At 42.9% G+C, this 22,040-nt stretch overlaps 1 protein-coding gene across 3 annotated transcripts in view; it reads left to right on the plus strand.

Moving 5' to 3' along the window:
• Positions 1-22,040, plus strand: part of LOC128688665 (major facilitator superfamily domain-containing protein 6) — a 58,764-nt gene that overhangs the window by 31,495 nt on the left and 5,229 nt on the right. For 2 of the 3 annotated variants that reach the window (XM_053776593.2, XM_053776594.2), the window contains exons 2-8: positions 3,008-3,162; positions 6,843-6,981; positions 10,775-10,920; positions 11,147-11,592; positions 14,623-14,715; positions 16,453-16,616; positions 17,713-17,916. In XM_053776593.2, the coding sequence (XP_053632568.2) occupies positions 3,008-3,162; positions 6,843-6,981; positions 10,775-10,920; positions 11,147-11,592; positions 14,623-14,715; positions 16,453-16,616; positions 17,713-17,916 (1,347 nt within the window). The remainder of the gene's footprint in view (positions 1-3,007; positions 3,163-6,842; positions 6,982-10,774; positions 10,921-11,146; positions 11,593-14,622; positions 14,716-16,452; positions 16,617-17,712; positions 17,917-22,040) is intronic. The other variant, XM_053776595.2, reaches the window with a different exon arrangement.

The raw sequence follows: 22,040 nt of genomic DNA on the forward strand, positions 1-22,040 counted from the left end.
CGAATCAAGTGCACAATGTTCCTCATTATTATATAAAGAATAAACAGTCACAATACCATGGCTGGAACAATATATCAGAAATCCGCACTTAGGAAACTTCGGCTGATGTTTCGGTCAGTCCTGGACTACTGCCAAGTTACAACTGAATTGTTATTGGACAGTGGTCCAAGACGGACCGAAACGTCATCCTAACGTTCGTCCCCTAACTACGGATTTTTAGTGAATTCATTGGTATATGTATAGTGCGAAAAAATCCTTATCGCATTTAAATAACTTTCTTACCAAAATGCTAATAGATATGACAATGCAGTGTTCTGCATATCATAGCTAAACTAATTACTTTTATTGTGTCTTCACGTTTGTCCAATGTATGTAGCCTCAACGCCTTCACTTCTAGTGACCCGTAGCACATCTAACCAATACTGCAGTGCAGTCCAAGTATTCGCCAACATATCTGATGAGACTAGTGCGAGTCAACGTGTAACTCACCTCACCACGCCATGAGTACAACATCTTGTTCACCAGACTACTGTGTACCAGTAAATCCCCTTACTATCACTATCACTTGAGTATAGCACAGTGTTTCTCACACGCGAGTACCGTGAGTCCTCGGTACCGTGGGTCCACGAGACTAGAGTCAGGTTATCTACTCTGGTCAGCCATATCGGACCTGATATGGCTGACCAGTAAATCCCCGGGCCCTGATGAGCCTTTATCAAGAGTTCTTAAGGAATGCAAAAGGGAACTCTATGAACCACTTATATTCTTAATTTATCTCTTCACGCAGTCAGCCATATCGGACCTGACTGCGTGAACTTTCAGCATTAAGCTGTGAGATAAACTCATGAGTTGTATCGTTACTTAGTGAACAATATCTCTCCAGCAAAGGAAAAGATGTGAAAGCCTACAAAACTTTTCATACATACCTGTAATTTGTTTGGGGCTGGGTAAAGAGCATCTGTGGCAAGTACATGCATGGAACTGTTGGGAAAAAAGGAGGTATAACTAAGGGTGACTTTTTATTACCTTGAACGATTCAACGGATAACAAAGGTGAGGCTGTGATGACATATCTGGTGACACTGTTAAGACGTAACTGGCGAGGCTGTGATGACAACTGGTGAGGATGTGATGACACAACTGGTGACTGATAGCACAACTGGTGAGGCTGTGATGACACAACTGGTGACTGATGGCACAACTGGTGAGGCTGTGATGACACAACTGGTGAGGCTGTGATGACACAACTGGTGACTGATGGCACAACTGGTGAGGCTGTGATGACACAACTGGGGAGGCTGTGATGACACAACTGGTGACTGATGGCACAACTGGTGAGGCTGTGATGACACAACTGGTGACTGATGGCACAACTGGTGAGGCTGTGATGACACAACTGGTGACTGATGGCACAATTGGTGAGGCTGTGATGACACAACTGGTGAGGCTGTGATGACACAACTGGTGAGGCTGTGATGACAACTGGTGAGGCTGTGATGACACAACTGGTGAGGCTGTGATGACACAACTGGTGAGGCTGTGATGACACAACTGGTGAGGCTATGATGACACAACTGGTGAGGCTGTGATGACACAACTGGTGAGGCTGTGATGACACAACTGGTGAGGCTGTGATGACACAACTGGTGAGGCTGTGATGACAACTGGTGAGGCTGTGATGACACAACTGGTGAGGCTGTGATGCCACAACTGGTGAGGCTGTGTTGCCACAACTGGTGAGGCTGTGATGACACAACTGGTGAGGCTGTGATGACACAATTGGTGAGGCTGTGATGACACAACTGGTGAGGCTGTGATGACACAACTGGTGAGGCTGTGATGACACAACTGGTGAGGCTGTGATTACACAACTGGTGAGGCTGTGATGACACAACTGGTGAGGCTGTGATGACACAACTGGTGAGGCTGTGATGACACAACTGGTGACTGATGGCACAACTGGTGAGGCTGTGATGACACAACTGGTGACACTGACAATTTCAAATCCTGCTACTAAATCCTTATTTTCTCCGCTCACTGTTTCAGGGAAGGATCTTCATCCAAGGAACTGAAGCAACCCCCTCCCCTGTCTTAGACTGAGTCCCATTACTCTCATTCCCCTGTATGGCCCCTCTTGGGTTTAGCGCTTCTCTTATGAATGTATCATTACTGCTGTTCTTGTTATTGTTGCTGTAGTTCCTGTCATTCTTATTATTGTTTATTATTATTATTATTATTATTATTATTATTATTATTATTGGTATAAACCTTTGTAATAGATACCAACAGATTGGTTTAGAAACATAAGGAAACACTAGGGCATATTTATTAGAAAACGTTTCGGTCCTGAGACCTTGATCACTTCTAATATACAGAGGTTAAAAAGTCAGTATATATAGACAGTGTGATAGTACATAGCGCCGTCACCGACACCATAGAACATAATACTGGAAACCACAAACTTTCGAAAACATTAGTTTACATGATGACAAAGCAACACCTACCTAACAACACAGGAGTCACATGATCCCATTGTTTACCTGTCTTCATCCCAATATGTAATTCTTCAGGTCACCATGTGCCACTCACACCTCACTCTCCGCCTATAATATTGGGCGTGTCACTTTCATTATGTATTTATGAGGAAACACTAAGCACTTAGGAGGCATATAACACCTAGGGCATGGAAGGTAATCCGTCTTGATCCTAGGGAAGGGAGGGCAGCTCCAAATCCTTGGCTCAAGGGTCCTTCACCAGCACCAAGGAACCTCCTTTGAAGGAAATGTTTGTGTTGATTCCTAGACTTTGCCGACTCATGGCAGAAATTCTTCGTTTTCGTCTCTCAGAATCCCTTGGGAGGCCGTAGAAAGTTAGATTTAACTTATCATCTTGTTGATTACTACATCGAACAACACATCAAGTAGTGTTGAGAAATGACCGTCACAGCAACCCATAACTTCACGTGTAAAGCCTCAATATTCGTAGTACATCAATCTCTCTCTCCTCAGCGAACGCTACTCTGTACCCGTATCTGGCGGTGCACCTGCAGGCGCTGGGGTTCGGGGCAGACAAAGCCGGGGTGCTGCTAGCCATCACACCTCTCGTAGCCATCATGGGACCCCCAGTTGCTGGAGCTGTCGCAGACAAGTTGGGCAACTTTAAGGTAAGTTCTTCTCTCCCACACACACACACACACACACACACACACACACCCTTAGGGCCTCGTCTCCACGGGAGATACAGCTTCCCATGACATTCACGCCTCCGCCTCCACCATCCCATAACAGCGCTTTGCACATTGCTTGTAGTTGAAGACGTGACTTCATGCAAGCAATTCACAGACTGCCAGTATATTCTGTTTCGATTAAAACAGTGCTTGCCTTTCCTGACTACATGATTCACGAAATCGAAATGACACGATTGCGACTGTCTGGAGTTTTGAGACTCTCCGACCGAGGGTTCAAACCCCACCCGTGGTATGGTTTGCCTTGCCTCCAAGTTATATTCCTCACTTTAATGACGCACTCACGTACATCGGTAATAGAATACATCGACAAGTATGTAAATACGACAAAGTGTGCAGTTTATGGCATTTATTAAGAGAACATTTCATCCACCATTGACTTCATCAATAATTTATTGAAGAGTCTGGTGGATAAAACATGAGTGAGAGGTTTTGGATTTGAGTGGGACTTGCACATGAGTAAATAGAATTATAAAAGTACTGTGTCTTTACAATGAGGAGATGTACATAAGTGTCTTTTTCCACACAGAATTATCAAAGTTTATTGCTTGGGTAGCACTGAAAATTGGGTTGGGCAAATATTGTTAGTGGAATGGAGTATGAAGGACCTGCCTAGTATGGGCCAACAGGCCTACTGCAGTGTTCCTCCTTTCTTATGTTCTTGTTTCTAAATAAAATGCCATAAGCTACATAGTCATATTTATATGCTTCACTCATGACCATTCCATAACACATCCACTAGGCATCACAGTCATTACCAGTGTCCATACCACATCCACTAGGCATCACACAGTCACTACCAGTGTCCATACCACATCCACTAGGCATCACACAGTCATTACCAGTGTCCATAACACACCCACTAGGCATCACACAGTCATTACCAGTGTCCATTACACATCCACTAGGCATCACACGGTCACTACCAGTGTCCATAAGACATCCACTAGGCATCACGCAGTCACTACCAGTGTTTCGAGTCACTTAATGATACACGACATTGTTTCAAGGTACTCGAGTAACTTAAGATACAAGGCTGTAGAGGATATATCTCCAAGGCTACATGTGATACAGTTGGTACGCTGCTCTCAGGCACTCGGATAAAATGTGCCATTTATTATTCTAGTTCCTTAGCATTATTTAATAATTGGAAAGATAACCGAGTTCGTGTAGGCCATCAGCTCATTAATCTTCACCCATCATCACCCAAGCAACCACCATCATCACCCAAGCAACCACCATCATCGCCCAAGCAACCACCATCATCATCCCAACCACCATCATCACCCAAGTAACCACTATCATCACCCAAGCAACCACCTTCACCTCAGCAACCACCCGTACCGTGGTTTCTTTACAGTCATCACTCGTTTCCATTCATCCACCACCACACTACCATGACTATTATGACCACCACCATCACTACTGCTGCAAGGTTATATGTTCTACGCAATATAACGTAAATTCTCTTGTTTATATGCATATTATAACTAAAATTCAAGATTTGCAAGCCTCGCTTCGACCGCCCTGCAACGTGGAAATATACGGTAAACTTCAAATATATATTATACTGTATACCATAATTAATATGATAGAAATTTCTCAGTTTTTCCCTATACATACCAACCACCATCATCACTATCACCACCATCACCAATATCACCAACATCACCACTGTCACCATCATCACAACCTCTACTAGAACTAGAGTCCTGTGGCAGATGGTTAGTAGACAACAAATTATCGTTATACCTCTGGAAAACGGAAGCCATAAAGCCATACTCTTTGGCACGAAATATAAACTGAAAAGGGTAAACAGTTTTAATGTCCAGTGTAATGGGGAACCCATCACTTCAGTGTCTTCAGTGAAATATCTGGGAATCCCCTTTGACCTAAACATGTCAGGAGAGTTGGTAGGGAACAGTGTAGTGAAGAAAGTAACTGCCAGGTTAAAGTTCCTCTACAGACAAGCACAGTGTCTACCTACTGAGACTCGCAGGACCCTATGTCTACCTCTTATACAATGTCATATAGATTACTATTGCTCTTCATGGTACTCTACCTTAACAAAAAACTGAAAGATAGACTACAAATCACCCAGAACAAAATAGTGAAGTTCATCCTCTTCCAAGAGAGCATGTAGACCAGGATGAATTACAACAACTGGATATACTGAATGTTGAAGACAGTAAAACAGCTGAAGTTAAATCTCGTTTATAAAGTTGCTCACAAGCAGAGTCCAGAATATCTTGCTGCCAAGTTTGTCAAGGCTGGGAACTAAACCAAGTATGATGCTCGGGGAAGGGAACACAACTTATAATTACCTAGTCAGTGATCAGGCTTCAAACACCTTTTATTGTATATTAATAAAGGAGTGGAACGGACTGCCTGCACATGTCAAAGCCTGTCATAACATAAGCCACCTCAGGAAGAGAGCTGAAAAGGTACCTAATGTATAGCTGATCACCATTGATCATCTCTTCAATGTTATAATGTAAATAACTCAGTTTACCCTATTCCTAGTATACATCCTTTTATTGTAACTGCTTTTCACATAGCTGTTTTAATTGTTAAGGTCTAAATAATAAGATATTACAAGGATCCCAGTGGAAATAAGTCAGTGACTTTTTTTTTAGGTTATCCTGGGTAATCTACACATGTGCTGCTGTTTGATAATTTATGTAACTATTTATGTGTACCTATACCTGAATAAACTTACTATTGCCATCACTATCACCGTCATCACCATCATCACCACCATAAGCAATATCACCACCGTCACCAGTATCACCACCACCACCGCCACTAGTATCACCACCAGTCACTACTATCATCACCACCGTCACCGCCACCACTGTGGAAAATACTGTATATATTTTCCAGAAATACAGTAGTTATATGTAAATAGATGGCCATACTGTATTTAATAAAAATTTGTCATAAAAAATGGGAAGCCTGCGCGGACGAGACTCGCCATTTCTGTTTTTGAATTGAATAGGACGTTAGTGAATGGGAAGAATTTTTTTCGTGCTCTAGAGGTTAAATTTGGGCTGACACCTCTCAAATAGGGGGCGAAATTGTTGGATGTGCATTTCTGCATAACTTGAGATATCAGGCGACTGGACAAGACAGCTCCAGGAACCCCAGCTAAGTCATGTCTATATTATGTTTATAGTTCTGGCCAGTATTATTATCATAAATGTAGACAGGGGGGTTTTCTGTACAAGACACATTAATCTCCAGTCAAATTGGTGAGTGATATTAAGATATTCTCTTTCTGTTATGTATATGTGTTTATATATAATCATTTTTAATTTAATATACAGTCCACAAATTTATATATTTACCAGAATTCCTGGTGATGTATATTTCATTTGTAATTAATAGGTCCAGAGCAACTTGTGGATATGACAGTTGTAGGTATCGAAGGGGGACATTTTTTGCGACCTAGGTGTCCCAAATTCCTACTTGTCTATGTAACTCTGATAAATAATAATTATCTTTGTTATCATTTACTGTTATGTACATAATGAATTACATTCAGATAAATGTAATTTTCCACAACCACCATATAATTGTCTCCTTGTGTTATATTTCAGTTGTTCTTCTCTGGAGTGTTGACGATGACAGGAATGATGTCGCTGTTGCTGCTGTTGATCCCCCAGGTGCCCATCCCACCAGGTGTGGCCCTCACTCTCATCACCGACCACCACGAGTCTGAACACCCCAGCGGCCATGGTCAGTTGTGTACCGTCTTTCAGGTCACTTGTTTACACTTAATCATATTAGATGTGTACCGTCTCTCAGGCCTCAAGGCGTCATCCAGAACTCGCAAGTCGCCTAGGCTTATATTATCCTAGTTTAGTCGTCAGAGAAAATCACTTCACACATGATCCACACTTTTTCTCACACATGATCCACACTGTTTTTCTCACACATGATCCACACTGTTTTTCTCACACATGATCCACACTGTTTTTCTCACACATGATCCACACTGTTTTTCTCACACATGATCCACACTGTTTTTGTAGTGTGCTGCTACCCTATTATATACTATAGTTAAGTAATGGAAACAAAAGCCAGCCATGTTTTCCTGTCGTATTCCATCAGACGGGATGGCTTACGTAAGTAGCGTTGATATGTATTAGCCTGGGCTGGGAGGGACTTCCATAGAGCAGTGAGGCTATTGTCGTCTGCTCCATTAAAGTATCATCGGCTACTGAAGCTTTAAAGGTTTCGTTCCAGCAGAGCTGGAGTAACTGTTACTTCGGATGGAAATCTCTCGGAATGGGCTGTTCAAAACCCAGCAGAATTAGAATTTTTTTGAATACATCTCCATCATCACAAAGCCGGGCAACAAGATATATATATATATATATATATATATATATATATATATATATATATATATAATGATTGTTGGTCCAGTGGATAGAGGGTTGAGTATTTTGTTCATGTCTCACAGGGCTGGGCATGGGAACGCAGGATCGAGTCTTGGCTAGCCGCAGTTCTGTTAATGATTCAAAATTTGTTTTGTGATTTTATCCCATAATATTTAGTGAAGGGATTCAGGGAAACCGGTTATTTTCATGTAGTCGGACTTGAGTCCTCGAAATGGGAAGTACAATGCCTGCACTTTAAAGGAGGGGTTTGGGATATTGGCAGTTTGGAGGGATATGTTGTGTATCTTTATACGTATATGCTTCTAAACTGGTGTATTCTGAGCACCGCTGCAAAAACAGTGATAATGTGTGAGTGCGGTGAAAGTGTTGAATGATGATGAAAGTATTTTCTTTTTGGGGATTTTGTTTCTTTTTTGGATCACCCTGCCTCGGTGGGAGACGGCCGACTTGTTGAAATATATATATATATATATATATATATATATATATATATATATATATATATATATATATATATATATACACTCACTAACCTGACTACCACCAGCCTGAACATAATATAACAAACTCTACTTCTCTTGTACTAACACCTACATGATGTAGACTGACCCGACATAACCTGGGCAGGGCCAAGCTGCATTATTGAACGTTAATTTATCGTATAAACCAGGTCGCTAGGATAGTTAGGTAAACAAAAAAACTGCACACTGTCTTAATCACAGTAGTTTTATACAAAGCACGACATTCAGCATACACACACACACACACTCCCTGTGACTCAGACGAGTCACAGGGACGTTAGGAAGTATTTCTTCAGTCATAGAGTTGTCAGCAAGTGGAATAGCCTAGCAAGTGAAGTAGTGGAGGCAGGAACCATACATAGTTTTAAGAAGAGGTATGACAAAGCTCAGGAAGCAGAGAGAGAGAGGACCCAGTAGCGATCAGTGAAGAGGCGGGGCCAGGAGCTGAGTCTCGACCCCTGCAACCACAGTTAGGTGAGTACAATTAGGTGAGTACACACACACACACACAGGGGACCAGAGACTACAAACCTCACTCAAGGAAAAAGATCTTGGGGTGAGTATAACACCAGGCACATCTCCAGAAGCGCACATCAATCAAATAACTGCTGCAGCATATGGGCGCCTAGCAAACCTCAGAACAGCATTCCGACATCTTAATAAGGAATCGTTCAGGACCCTGTACTCCGTGTACGTTAGGCCCATATTGGAGTATGCGGCACCAGTATGGAACCCACACCTAGCCAAGCACGTAAAGAAACTAGAGAAAGTGCAAAGGTTTGCAACAAGACTAGTCCCAGAGCTAAGAGGTATGTCCTACGAGGAGAGGTTAAGGGAAATCAACCTGACGACACTGGAGGACAGGAGAGATAGGGGGGACATGATAACGATATACAAACACACGACACACACACACACACACACACACACACACACACACACACACACACACACACACACACACACACACGACATACAAAATACTGAGAGGAATTGACAAGGTGGACAAAGACAGGATGTTCCAGAGATTGGACACAGTAACAAGGGGACACAGTTGGAAGCTGAAGACACAGATGAATCACAGGGATGTTAGGAAGTATTTCTTCAGCCACAGAGTAGTCAGTAAGTGGAATAGTTTGGGAAGCGATGTAGTGGAGGCAGGATCCATACATAGCTTTAAGCAGAGGTATGACAAAGCTCACGGCTCAGGGAGAGTGACCTGGTAGCGATCAGTGAAGAGGCGGGGCCAGGAGCTCGGAATCGACCCCCGCAACCTCAACTAGGTGAGTACAACTAGGTGAGTACACACACACACACACACACACACACACACACACACACACACACACACACACACACACACACACACACACACACACACACACACACACACACTCATATACATGCGCACATATAATCATATGACTACATAATTATTAACATGCTCACATGTCTGTCTACACAGTCATAATGCACACGAGGCTCCACTTAGTTCAATACCTTTATTATGCACATATTGGCTCCAGAAACTAGGTCTCAGAGTTACCAGAGTTAAACAAGTTACAGAGGTAATGAACTGTTTACAAACTGATGATCCAGTAACAGTGTTGTGAGCTGTTTATATAGACATTAATTCAGTCATAAAAACAATGCAATGTAGCTTGTTATGCGGCTTTCTGATGAGTGAACATGGACAGCAGGTGTCTCATGGAAACACATCCTAATGTTTTCCAGCCGTATCGGGGATCGACCCCTGGACCTCAGTGTGTGAGCTGAGTGCGCCAGCAATCGAGCTACGGGACACCTAACTTAACATAATTTACTTTGAATTTCCTCTTACTCATGAATATTCTTATATTACAAACTGTAGTGGCCTAGGTGTCTTTCCAGAGGATGCGCAGACAACACACTTCGATGATGATAACCCACCAACTCCCAACATTCCTACCTGAGTTCATCTCCTTGGAGCCCGTCATAGATATGAGCATACTTACAAAGCACGAAATATTCTACAAAAACACTCCGATCTAGCATGCACACTCACATACCTGTTGAATGTTTAAGCTTATACATCTATATACCTTCTTCACAACTTCCTTCAAACACCTTCCTCGGACGTGTCTTACACCTCCTTCAATCCATCCTAGATTTATATATCCTGTTAATCAATCTGTCGTTCTGGGTGACTACGCCTTAACACACACGTACAAAAAACACGGAGACTACTATAATTCGATACATTTTTCTTATTTTCCTTCTTTACGTCCAGTGACAAACTTTCTTTTTCCTGAGGTTTCTCGACACTCCTGCAACTTTGTTTTACTCACCAGTGACCCATCTGCTGATACACCTATTTCCAAGTACCGTTTGTCAACTAATCTTCAAAAAGAGATAATACTAGACGTTTGGTTCGTCCTGTATTGCTTGGTCTTCCCTCTCAGTCTGACCCCCAGGGCTATACTCCATATATTCCTACTTATTTTCATTATCTTCCTCTTTACTGCATTCATTTTCAATTGAACGCTTTGTTCAGCGCCGTTCCGACATGTTCATAAGGTGAGTTTGCAATGACAGAATTGGTGTTAACTAAAGAATATGTTGCAGATATCCACAAGCTGGCGCAAGTCCTGCCTAAGGAGGAGACGGGGCACTACGTGGACGCCAAATACCTGCAGTTCATCGTCATCACCAACCAGACGGGCTGTGACTTCTACGACGAATACCAGACCTCCATGGACGGCATCAATCATGTTAGTACTCGGTGAATAAGACACTTGTGCAATAACCGGGTATCTTCATCAATCAAATACGAATACATGAGAAATGAAATCTATATAAGGGAATCAGAGCGGTGCTAGTGGTGTGGTGAAGTAGAAGTGAGGGTCATAATAAACGTAGGTGTGCTAGCTAGCGATGAGGTTTGACGTACCCAGACTTACATTACCATCATTAGTTAAAATCATTGTTTTTTAACAGATCAATATAGGACACGCGGCGCCCATGGCCACAGTCAATATTACTTGCATTCTCAAGGCCAAGAACTTCTCCCTCCTGGCAGTCACTACCCACCACCCGCTCTTTTGTCCAGACAACGTGCCTCTTCTGCCTCTCTCTAAGGGCGCCGAGGACCTCCTGCCGGAGATACTCGTCGACTACAACACGTCAGGACTAAACAGGACGGTGAACGGAAGTGTGGCGGAGACAGACGAGGATGCATGGTGGCGCAGCGGGTGTAAGGTAGAGGTACCGGGGTTGTGCGAACCTCGCCACTCTTCATACATAGGTGCTGAGAATCTCAGTTTCTGGACTTACCTGTTCTCCCGAAGTATCCTTAACGGTGCCCTCAACGCCGCCTTTGCGCTCTTCGAGGGAGCCACACTCTCCCTACTTAAAGAACACGGCGGAGACTACGGTTTACAGAGGTAAAGTTAGACAATCTGTTTCTGTTGTTTGGTGTCATCTTAGAAATCTATGTAGTATATTTTATTTTCTAAATGAGGTGAGAACCTAACTCTGGTAGGCCAGGAGATACTAGACCAGTTGATGGGTCATGTTTGACTAAGAACCATGTCAAGAGACACGGCGCCATCCTGGCAATCAGCAAGTGGGTAAAAGGTAGTGTATGTCGCGCATTTACCACGGTGGATCGAGCCTACACTAGTCTTTGCGCTGAATGACCCACAGGGATTTAGCGCTTCATATAAAGCATAATAATACCAGCTCTCTTACTCACTTGCTGATTTAGCTTCTTTATTCAAGCTTTCCTTATTATGAAATATTTTATTAAACTATATTTTAGTTGAAAGTTTAAACAGGTGAAGTTTAACTATAGCAACAAGTGACCTTATGTATAACACTAATGTAATATTATTATTTTAAATTATTATTATTATTTTCGTGGGGAGGTTGAAAACTAACAATGAGTCAAATATATCACCTAGAATATGAAAGGTAAATTTTGATTAATTCAAGATGCTCTAGCATCAAGGCACTTCCACCCAGCATCAAGGCACTTCCACCCAGCATCAAGGCACTTCCACCCAGCAGCAAGGCACTTCCACCCAGCAGCAAGGCACTTCCAGCAGCAAGGCACTTCCACCCAGCAGCAAGGCACTTCCACCCAGCATCAAGGCACCTCCACCCAGCATCAAGGCACCTCCACCCAGCATCAAGGCACCTCCACCCAGCATCAAGGCACTTCCACCCAGCAGCAAGGCACTTCCACCCAGCAGCAAGGCACTTCCACCCAGCAGCAAGGCACTTCCACCCAGCATCAAGGCACCTCCACCCAGCATCAAGGCACCCACCCAGCATCAAGGCACCTCCACCCAGCATCAAGGCACTTCCACCCAGCAGCAAGGCACTTCCACCCAGCAGCAAGGCACTTCCAGCAGCAAGGCACTTCCACCCAGCAGCAAGGCACTTCCACCCAGCATCAAGGCACCTCCACCCAGCATCAAGGCACTTCCACCCAGCATCAAGGCACTTCCACCCACCAGCAAGGCACTTCCACCCAGCATCAAGGCACTTCCACCCAGCATCAAGGCACTTCCACCCAGCAGCAAGGCACTTCCACCCAGCAGCAAGGCACTTCCACCCAGCAGCAAGGCACTTCCACCCAGCATCAAGGCACCTCACCCAGCAGCAAGGCACTCCACCCAGCATGAAGGCACCTCCACCCAGCATCAAGGCACCTCCACCCAGCGTCAAGGCACCACCCAGCGTCAAGGCACCTCCACCCAGCGTCAAGGCAGCTCCACCTAGCGTCAAGGCACCTCCACCCAGCGTCAAGGCACCACCCAGCGTCAAGGCAACTCCACCTAGCCTCAAGGCACCTCCACCCAGCGTCAAGGCACCTCCACCCAGCGTCAAGGCACCTCCACCCAGCGTCAAGGCACCACCCAGCGTCAAGGCAACTCCACCTAGCCTCAAGGCACCTCCACCCAGCATCAAGGCACCTCCACCCAGCATCAAGGCACTTCCACCCAGCATCAAGGCACTTCCACCCAGCATCAAGGCACTTCCACCCAGCATCAAGGCATTTCCACCCAGCATCAAGGCACTTCCACCCAGCAGCAAGGCACTTCCACCCAGCAGCAAGGCACTTCCACCCAGCAGCAAGGCACTTCCACCCAGCATCAAGGCACTTCCACCCAGCATCAAGGCACCTCCACCCAGCATCAAGGCACTTCCACCCAGCATCAAGGCACTTCCACCCAGCAGCAAGGCACTTCCACCCAGCATCAAGGCACCTCCACCCAGCATCAAGGCACTTCTACCCAGCATCAAGGCACTTCCACCCAGCAGCAAGGCACTTCCACCCAGCAGCAAGGCACTTCCACCCAGCATCAAGGCACCTCCACCCAGCAGCAAGGCACTTCCACCCAGCATCAAGGCACCTCCACCCAGCATCAAGGCACCTCCACCCAGCGTCAAGGCACCTCCACCCAGCGTCAAGGCACCTCCACCCAGCGTCAAGGCAGCTCCACCTACCGTCAAGGCACCTCCACCCAGCGTCAAGGCACCACCCAGCGTCAAGGCAACTCCACCTAGCGTCAAGGCACCTCCACCCAGCGTCAAGGCACCTCCACCCAGCGTCAAGGCACCTCCACCCAGCGTCAAGGCAGCTCCACCTAGCGTCAATGCACCTCCATCCAGCGTCAAGGCACCACCCAGCGTCAAGGCACCTCCACCCATCAAGGCACCTCCACCCAGCGTCAAGGCACCACCTAGTGTCAAGGCACCTCCACCCATCAAGGCACCTCCACCCAGCGTCAAGGCACCTTCACCCAGCATCAAAGCACCTCCACCCAGCATCAAGGCACCTTCACCCATCTCTTGAAAGACCACTTAAGAAACACTGTCAGTTGTAGGAGTGGCCCTTGATAACCTTCTGACAACCTCTCCTGCAGGACTCCCTGCTGCTTTGTCCTCCTACTAGTAGTGTTGTATCCTTCAAGGGACTGTCCAGTAGCACCGTCAAGGACTGTTTATCCGAGGAATTAGAACCAATCTCCCCATCCTCGGAGTAAACCTGGTTCCTTCCCTTTTCTCAGGTGCTGTATTATCCCTATAATCATAATTAATAATAATATTTATAGTAATAACAATAATAGTAGTGGTATATACATTGTTACTACCTTCAACCACTAATGTATATGACCCATACGGGTTTACCTATTATTTTTAATGTAATAATAACAACACCATACATTTATAATGATCCATTTTATAATACTACAAATGTACCATAATTACCATGGTCCACTATGGTACTCTGACATGCATGGTGGACTCAACGAGCATTATTATTATTATTATTATTACATTCATGGGGGAACATATTTGATTCGAGTGTTCGTCCGTTTTCTTAAGATCTCGTCAGCAGCATGAAGGAGTCTTCCTTAAGGGGATTAATTGTGCAATATAATTAACTATGGTACACTTCACAGGGTGTGGGGCTACATCGGGTGTATGGTGTTCACTCCCTTCTCCGGCTGGCTCATCGATACCATGAGTTTTGATATCAATCATCCTGACTTCAGGTGAGTAGTGACTATCCTCTAACTCTCTTCTCTTTATTACATTAACATATGCATATGCACTCATGTAAATAATGTACACAGTACACACACACACACACACACACACACACACACACACACACACACACACACACACACACACACACACACACACACACACACACACACACACAGATATATATATATATATATATATATATATATATATATATATATATATATATATATATATATATATATATATATATATATACAAATTCAAAATGGGAATTAACACAGTTACTTTTTGCTGATGATACTGTGCTTATGGGAGATTCTAAAGAAAAATTGCAAAGGTTAGTGGATGAGTTTGAGAATGTGTGTAAAGGTAGAAAGTTGAAAGTGAACATAGAAAAGAGTAAGGTGATGAGGGTATCAAATGATTTAGATAAAGAAAAATTGGATATCAAATTGGGGAGGAGGAGTATGGAAGAAGTGAATGTTTTCAGATACTTGGGAGGTGACGTGTCGGCGGATGGATTTATGAAGGATGAGGTTAATCATAGAATTGATGAGGGAAAAAAGGTGAGTGGTGCGTTGAGGTATATGTGGAGTCAAAAAACGTTATCTATGGAGGCAAAGAAGGGAATGTATGAAAGTATAGTAGTACCAACACTCTTATATGGGTGTGAAGCTTGGGTGGTAAATGCAGCAGCGAGGAGACGGTTGGAGGCAGTGGAGATGTCCAGTTTAAGGGCAATGTGTGGTGTAAATATTATGCAGAAAATTTGGAGTGTGGAAATTAGGAAAAGGTGTGGAGTTAATAAAAGTATTAGTCAGAGGGCAGAAAAGGGGTTGTTGAGGTGGTTTGGTCATTTAGAGAGAATGGATCAAAGTAGAATGACATGGAAAGCATATAAATCTATAGGGGAAGGAAGGCGGGGTAGGGGTCGTCCTCGAAAGGGTTGGAGAGAGGGGGTAAAGGAGGTTTTGTGGGCAAGGGGCTTGGACTTCCAGCAAGCGTGCGTGAGCGTGTTAGGTAGGACTGAATGGAGACGAATGGTACTTGGGACCTGACGAGTGTGAGCAGGGTAATATTTAGTGAAGGGATTCAGGGAAACCGGTTATTTTCATTTAGTCGGACTTGAGTCCTGGAAATGGGAAGTACAATCCCTGCACTTTAAAGGAGGGGTTTGGGATATTGGCAGTTTGGAGGGATATGTTGTGTATCTTTATACGTATATGCTTCTAAACTGTTGTATTCTGAGCACCTCTGCAAAAACAGTGATAATGTGCGAGTGTGGTGAAAGTGTTGAATGATGATGAAAGTATTTTCTGTTTGGGGATTTTCTTTCTTTTTTGGGTCACCCTGCCTCGGTGGGAGACGGCCGACTTGTTGAAAAAAAAAATATATATATAAAAAAAAAAATATATATATATATATATATATATATATATATATATATATATATATATATATATATATATATATATATATATATATATATATATATATATATATATATATATATATATATATATGTGTGTGTGTGTGTGTGTGTATATATATATATATATATATATATATATATATATATATATATATATATACTATATATATATATAGTGATTTTGTGTGAATGATGGTGAAAGTGTTTCTTTTCGAGTCAAAGACCTGCGAGGAATACAATGATAAACATAAACTAGAGCAGAAATAATAGTACAGGAACTGTACGAGAGATGTACGTGTTTCCTCAGACCAGCCTTCTACCTCTTCGTGGGGTTGCAGAGCCTGGCAGGTCTGGTGGCGCTCTCTGTCGACCTCAAGTTCAGGACACCGTGTGACCACGTCATCAAAAATATCTGGATGCTCATGCACAACCCGGAGGTCATCATGCTCTTCGTTGCCATGATGCTCGCTGGTGGGTCACAGTATCTTTAAATCTGTCATCAGACGCCTTCATTTTCTGCGGGAGGGTCACAATCATTATAGACGTGTATGTTTGTGGGTCACAATTTGTTACTATCATGAGAGACATGTGCTCCTGGGTCAGAGTCTTCATAATTATTACTAGATACATGTATGCTAGTGAGTCACATTCTCTATATCTATCATTACAAATGTATATATTTCTGAGTCACAAAGTCTATGACTATCATTAGTAGACACATGTCACATGCTGGTGGGTCACGGTCTACAATTACCATAAAACACGTGTCACATGCTGGTGGGTCACGGTCTATAATTACCGTAAGACACATATCACATGCTGGCGGGTCACAACCTTTTTATACGATGTTCCTTGACACATTTGTGTCTTATTTGGATTATTTTTAAATTCATGGGGAAGTGCCAAAAAGTAATGGTAATAAAGCGTTTGGGGAACGATAGGTAATAAGGGTTGATCCATGGAAGGGGAAGCTATCTCCTGTATCTTAAAGCAAGAGCATCAAAGCAGGTTCATTGAAGTATCATGTTTTATTAAACTCCCATTAACAAACATGTGTTGGGTTGTGTATTCATTACCTAGAGATTCACAATCTCTCCTTCCCCTCAAGAACCAACTAAAGTTGTGCAAATTCTTCTATAGCCTGGGTAAATTTAAGTTATTTATATTACGCATAGTGAAGTTATTAGTTTATTTTATTACAGAATTAATGATTAGCATATCAGAAGTTTGCATGACTTAATCCTACCCTTTTGTAGGTCAAGATTAGGAGGAGAGCGGGACGAATCTGCAGGAGACCTTCTTATGTAGGTACATTAATGAAGTCATTACAGTGAATTTTGTGGTGAATCCTCGAGGTGTTCGGGAGATTCCAAGAAGCGTTTGATTTGTAGTTCAAAGTTCTGATCCTAGCTCACAATGTAGCCATTCCTTATTTCGATTTATACAGTTTATGTGCATTAATGTGTATCAGAAAAGCCTAACTTGAAAAACAGTAGCCACGAAGGCGCTGCAGAGCCTAATTTCAAACTGACGTTATATATTGACAAAAAATAACTTATTCCCACAGGGGCGTTCTTCGGATTTCTGGAGGCTTTTCTCTTTTGGTTCTTGGGTGACCTTGGAGCCTCACGCTCTCTCATGGGCTTGACAGTGACCATGGGTGCGGCATCAGCCATACCATTCCTCGTCTTCATGTCTCCCATCATCAACAAATTTGGCCACCTCGGTGTCATCGCCTCAGGCTTCATTATGTACGCCATCAGGTTTGCTGGTCAGTGTCCCTCCAGCCACAGCTTTCTTCCAGTTTTAAGCATTAGCCTGAAATAATTATGCCTCCCACCAGAGCAGGATTAGTATTTGACCATAAGTTTTACGTTTTATTATTTATAATTATTCTGTGCGTCATTAACTTTGAGATTAATTTCTAACGGGGTAGAGGCAGTGTTCACTGAACACATTTAAGTAATTCGACTTTGCGAGAAAATCACTGTAGAGGAAAGATAGGAAAATTTTCAACTTATGCAGAAGTGTCAGTCAAAATATTACTAATCTATCGAAGTGAATTTTAACTATGTAACTTACAGATACTTTTTATGTGTTGGCTAATTTTTGAGTGAAAAACAAGGCTAAATCGAAATTTTTACTACGTCAGTTTATGATGTACCAGCGTCGGTACAGAGGCACTTACATGCTTAACATTTTAATTATGTACTTTTATCCTTAACAAATTAAAGGATCAAAATAAACTCTTAAAGTGTAGATACACTGTGAAATTTAGTAACAAGAGCATCCGTATGAGAGTCAAAATTGTCTTGTCAGCGTTCATTGATGTTTATGTTATACTACGCTGTTATATACATTTAATATTCTTGGAACTTCCTTGGGGAATCTAATGTAAGTTTTAAAAGTAAATATAGAAAATGTAATAATTGTAAAAAATATAAAGTGAATTATCAATCACTGAAGGGAAACTTTTAAGTATTTGCCTGATTGTTTTTTTTCCTCCACGGTTCTTGTTTGTAACTTCAAAATGTTTTATCACATCGGCTTCAAATTTTCAAAATTAGTATGTTGTAACTAGGGAAAGGTTTATGAACTATTGGCATATGCAGGTGTCCTCTGGTTAATATTATAATAGACCATGCATGGGTTTGGCTAAAGTGTCATTTGAAATCAGGTGAATTTGTAAATGAAGTGATAAGCCTATAGAGGCAGGTGCCAGAAGTCCCCAGAAACTTACCACAGGTCAGCTGTTCTAATAATCTTCCTGGCCTGCTAGTGTACTCGCATATAATCTAGTGATACCAGTGAATAGCAGAATACAGTGTTGTAGTAGCAACTAACCAGTATTATAATGGTACTTAGTGGAGTGGAGTGACTTTCATTAGTTTCTTTTTTCTTGAAATACCAGACGTATACTGTGAATTTCATATAACCTGTAGTTACCAGCTGTCGCAATATACACAACGAGAAGCAATTATTACTACAGAAAAAGCGTCCTTCCTCCAAAATTTCCACCAGTCAACTATAGTGATAATATAGCATTTATTGTGGTGGAGCCGAAAAAAAAACCTAGAAAAGCTAGATACAGCGATTGATAAACAAGGGTTGAGGCTCGACCGTTCGTCATTGTAGGAGCTGCCAGCAATCACCGGTTCTTCAACACGCAAGTTATACTTTTGTATCAATCAAATCACATATTACTCGAGTAGATAATTTCAAGTAGATCCTTCATGTGTTAGCCCAAATCACCGACCAGTATGTTTTAAATAAGTGACCCACTGATCAGATCAGACTGGTCCGAACCCTTGACTGGTTTCAAACGGATTCGTTGAACAATAAAGCAGACTGTAAAAGGATGGGGTTGTAGGCGCCTTTATCAAACACAAACAAATATAAGTCAGGAACGTACACGGTAAGCTGTCCAATATACAAGTACAGTTAGAAATAGAAATACAAATAGCTAGAGCTTCATTTAAGGAGGTTATTAATAGAGTATTCAAGAGGTTGCTAGTAGAATTACAGTAAATCAACCATTCAAATCATTATGAAGCCCTGTGTAGTCTGCAGTCAATAAATCAAACAAACGGGCTTCCACATGGATAAATTGTCATTTTTGTGGAAATTGGTGTCACGCCCCTTGTGCAGATATCCAAGAACTAGCTACAAGCAGTATTAAAACAGGGAAATGTTTTTGGGTATGCCCAAATGAGATAAATCTGTGGACTAAAATCACAAGGGTATTAAAAGAGGATAACATCAAAGCTGCTTTCATAGAAAACCTGGAAGCTTTCTACAACAGATGGGAACATAAAAAGTCTGGGCTGAATGGTACTGCCCTTGATACTGGCCATGTAGTCACAAACTGTAAGGCTGGAGGTGATGTCCTGGTAGTCAGTAAATGTGGGGCTGATAGTGCTGTCCTGGGAGACAGTAATGGTGAAGCTGGAGGTGCTGTCCTGGGAGGCAGTAATGGGGAAGCTGGAGGTGCTGTCCTGGGAGACAGTAATGTTGAAGCTGGAGGTGCTGTCCTGGGAGACAGTAATGGTGAAGCTGGAGGTGCTGTCCTGGGAGACAGAAATGGTGAAGCTGGAGATTTTGTCCAGGTAGTCGGGAATTTTACGCAGGAAGGAATACATATAAATGACCTCATAGGGGACAGGAGCCGTAGTGGGGAAACAAATGTAGTCAAAGATAAGATAAAACCAATATTGCAAACTAGAAATACCACAGGAAATAGCAAACAAGAGGTCTCCACTAGCAATAGTGAGGATATATTACCAAAAACAACTGGTGGGAGCTCCATTGTTGGTGCTAGGGAGGATAGGAATAAGACAGGGAAACATGCACCAACAGGGAATACAGTTACAGAAACCCAAGGCAAACGGAAACCAAGCCTGTGCACATACTATGCACTTGGTATCTGCAGGCATGGGAAATCTGGAAAAACAGACGGGACGTGCAACTATGACCACCCTAGATAATGCCGTGCCCATATGACAACAGGAAAATGCAAACTCCCTTCCTGTAAGCTTTTTCACCCTGAAATGTGTACCTCTTCAGTACAGGAAAGACTGTGCTATAACTTAAATTGCCAGGCACACCATCTAAAGGGGACAAAAAGATAAAACATCCAGGCCATGGGAAAACCTAGGTAGCCACAGCCACTCAAGAGGGAGAGGTTTTTTTTGTGCCAGGAAGGAAAAAAAACTGGCAGGAAATGGCAGAAATCGTACACTAATCCAGTCATTCCTGGAGTGGAACCACAGTCGATGGCCTCCACTCCAAACCAACAGATACAGATACTAATGCCGGAAAAAAAATCCCCCCCCAGTACCAACAATACCACCAGTCCGATGACATTCTTCTTTGCAAATATACAGGGTCTAAAGCCAGCAACAAACAACAAAATACCTTTCATCCGTGGACTGCTTGCAGAGGCAAAGGCAGTGTTCGCGGCTTTCACTGAGACCCACATAAAGGATCACTTGGACAACGAAATATGGATCCCAGGTTACAACCTATACAAATGTAACAGAGTGAACAGGCAAAAGGGGGGGGGGTTGGCCTGTACATTGCAGAGTCACTTGTTTGCACAGAACTGCTTAATGCCTCAAATGATGTAGTGGAAGTTTTAGCAGTAAAGGTCGAGAACCAAAACCTAGTCATTGTGGTAGTCTACAAGCCTCCAGATGCAACATCCCAGCAATTCCAGGAACAGCTGTTAAAAATTGACCACTGTCTGGAAAATCTTCCAGCTCCTGCACCCAACATCTTGCTCCTGGGGGATTTCAACTTAAGTCACCTAAAATGGAGGAATATAGCAAATAATATTGTTGCAGTAATAACACCAGGAGGTAGCTCTGATGAAAACTCACACTCACACGAGCTTTTAAATCTCTGCACAAAATTCAATTTAAACCAGCAAATAATAGAGCCTACTAGACTGGAGAATACACTAGACCTCATCTTCACTAACAATGATGATCTGATAAGAAATGTCACCATATCAAAAACAATATACTCAGATCACAACATAATTGAGGTTCAGACATGTATGCGTGGAGCCCCAGACCGACATAATGAGATTAGTCACGAGGGAGCATTCACCAAATTCAACTTCAATAACAAAAATATAAAGTGGGACCAAGTAAACCAAGTCCTAACCGATATAAGCTGGGAAGATATACTAAGCAACACAGACCCCAACTTATGCCTAGAACAGATTAACTTGGTGGCACTCGATGTATGCACAAGGCTTATTCCTCCAAGAAAAAGGAGGAGTAGATGTAAAATAGAAAGAGACAGGCGCTCCCTTTACAGGCGACGGAAAAGAATAACAGAGCGGCTAAAAGAGGTCAATATATCTGAAATGCATAGGGAGACACTGGTCAG

Source organism: Cherax quadricarinatus, chromosome 13 (genome assembly GCF_038502225.1).
Source record: "Cherax quadricarinatus isolate ZL_2023a chromosome 13, ASM3850222v1, whole genome shotgun sequence".
NCBI classification, from domain to species: domain Eukaryota; kingdom Metazoa; phylum Arthropoda; class Malacostraca; order Decapoda; family Parastacidae; genus Cherax; species Cherax quadricarinatus.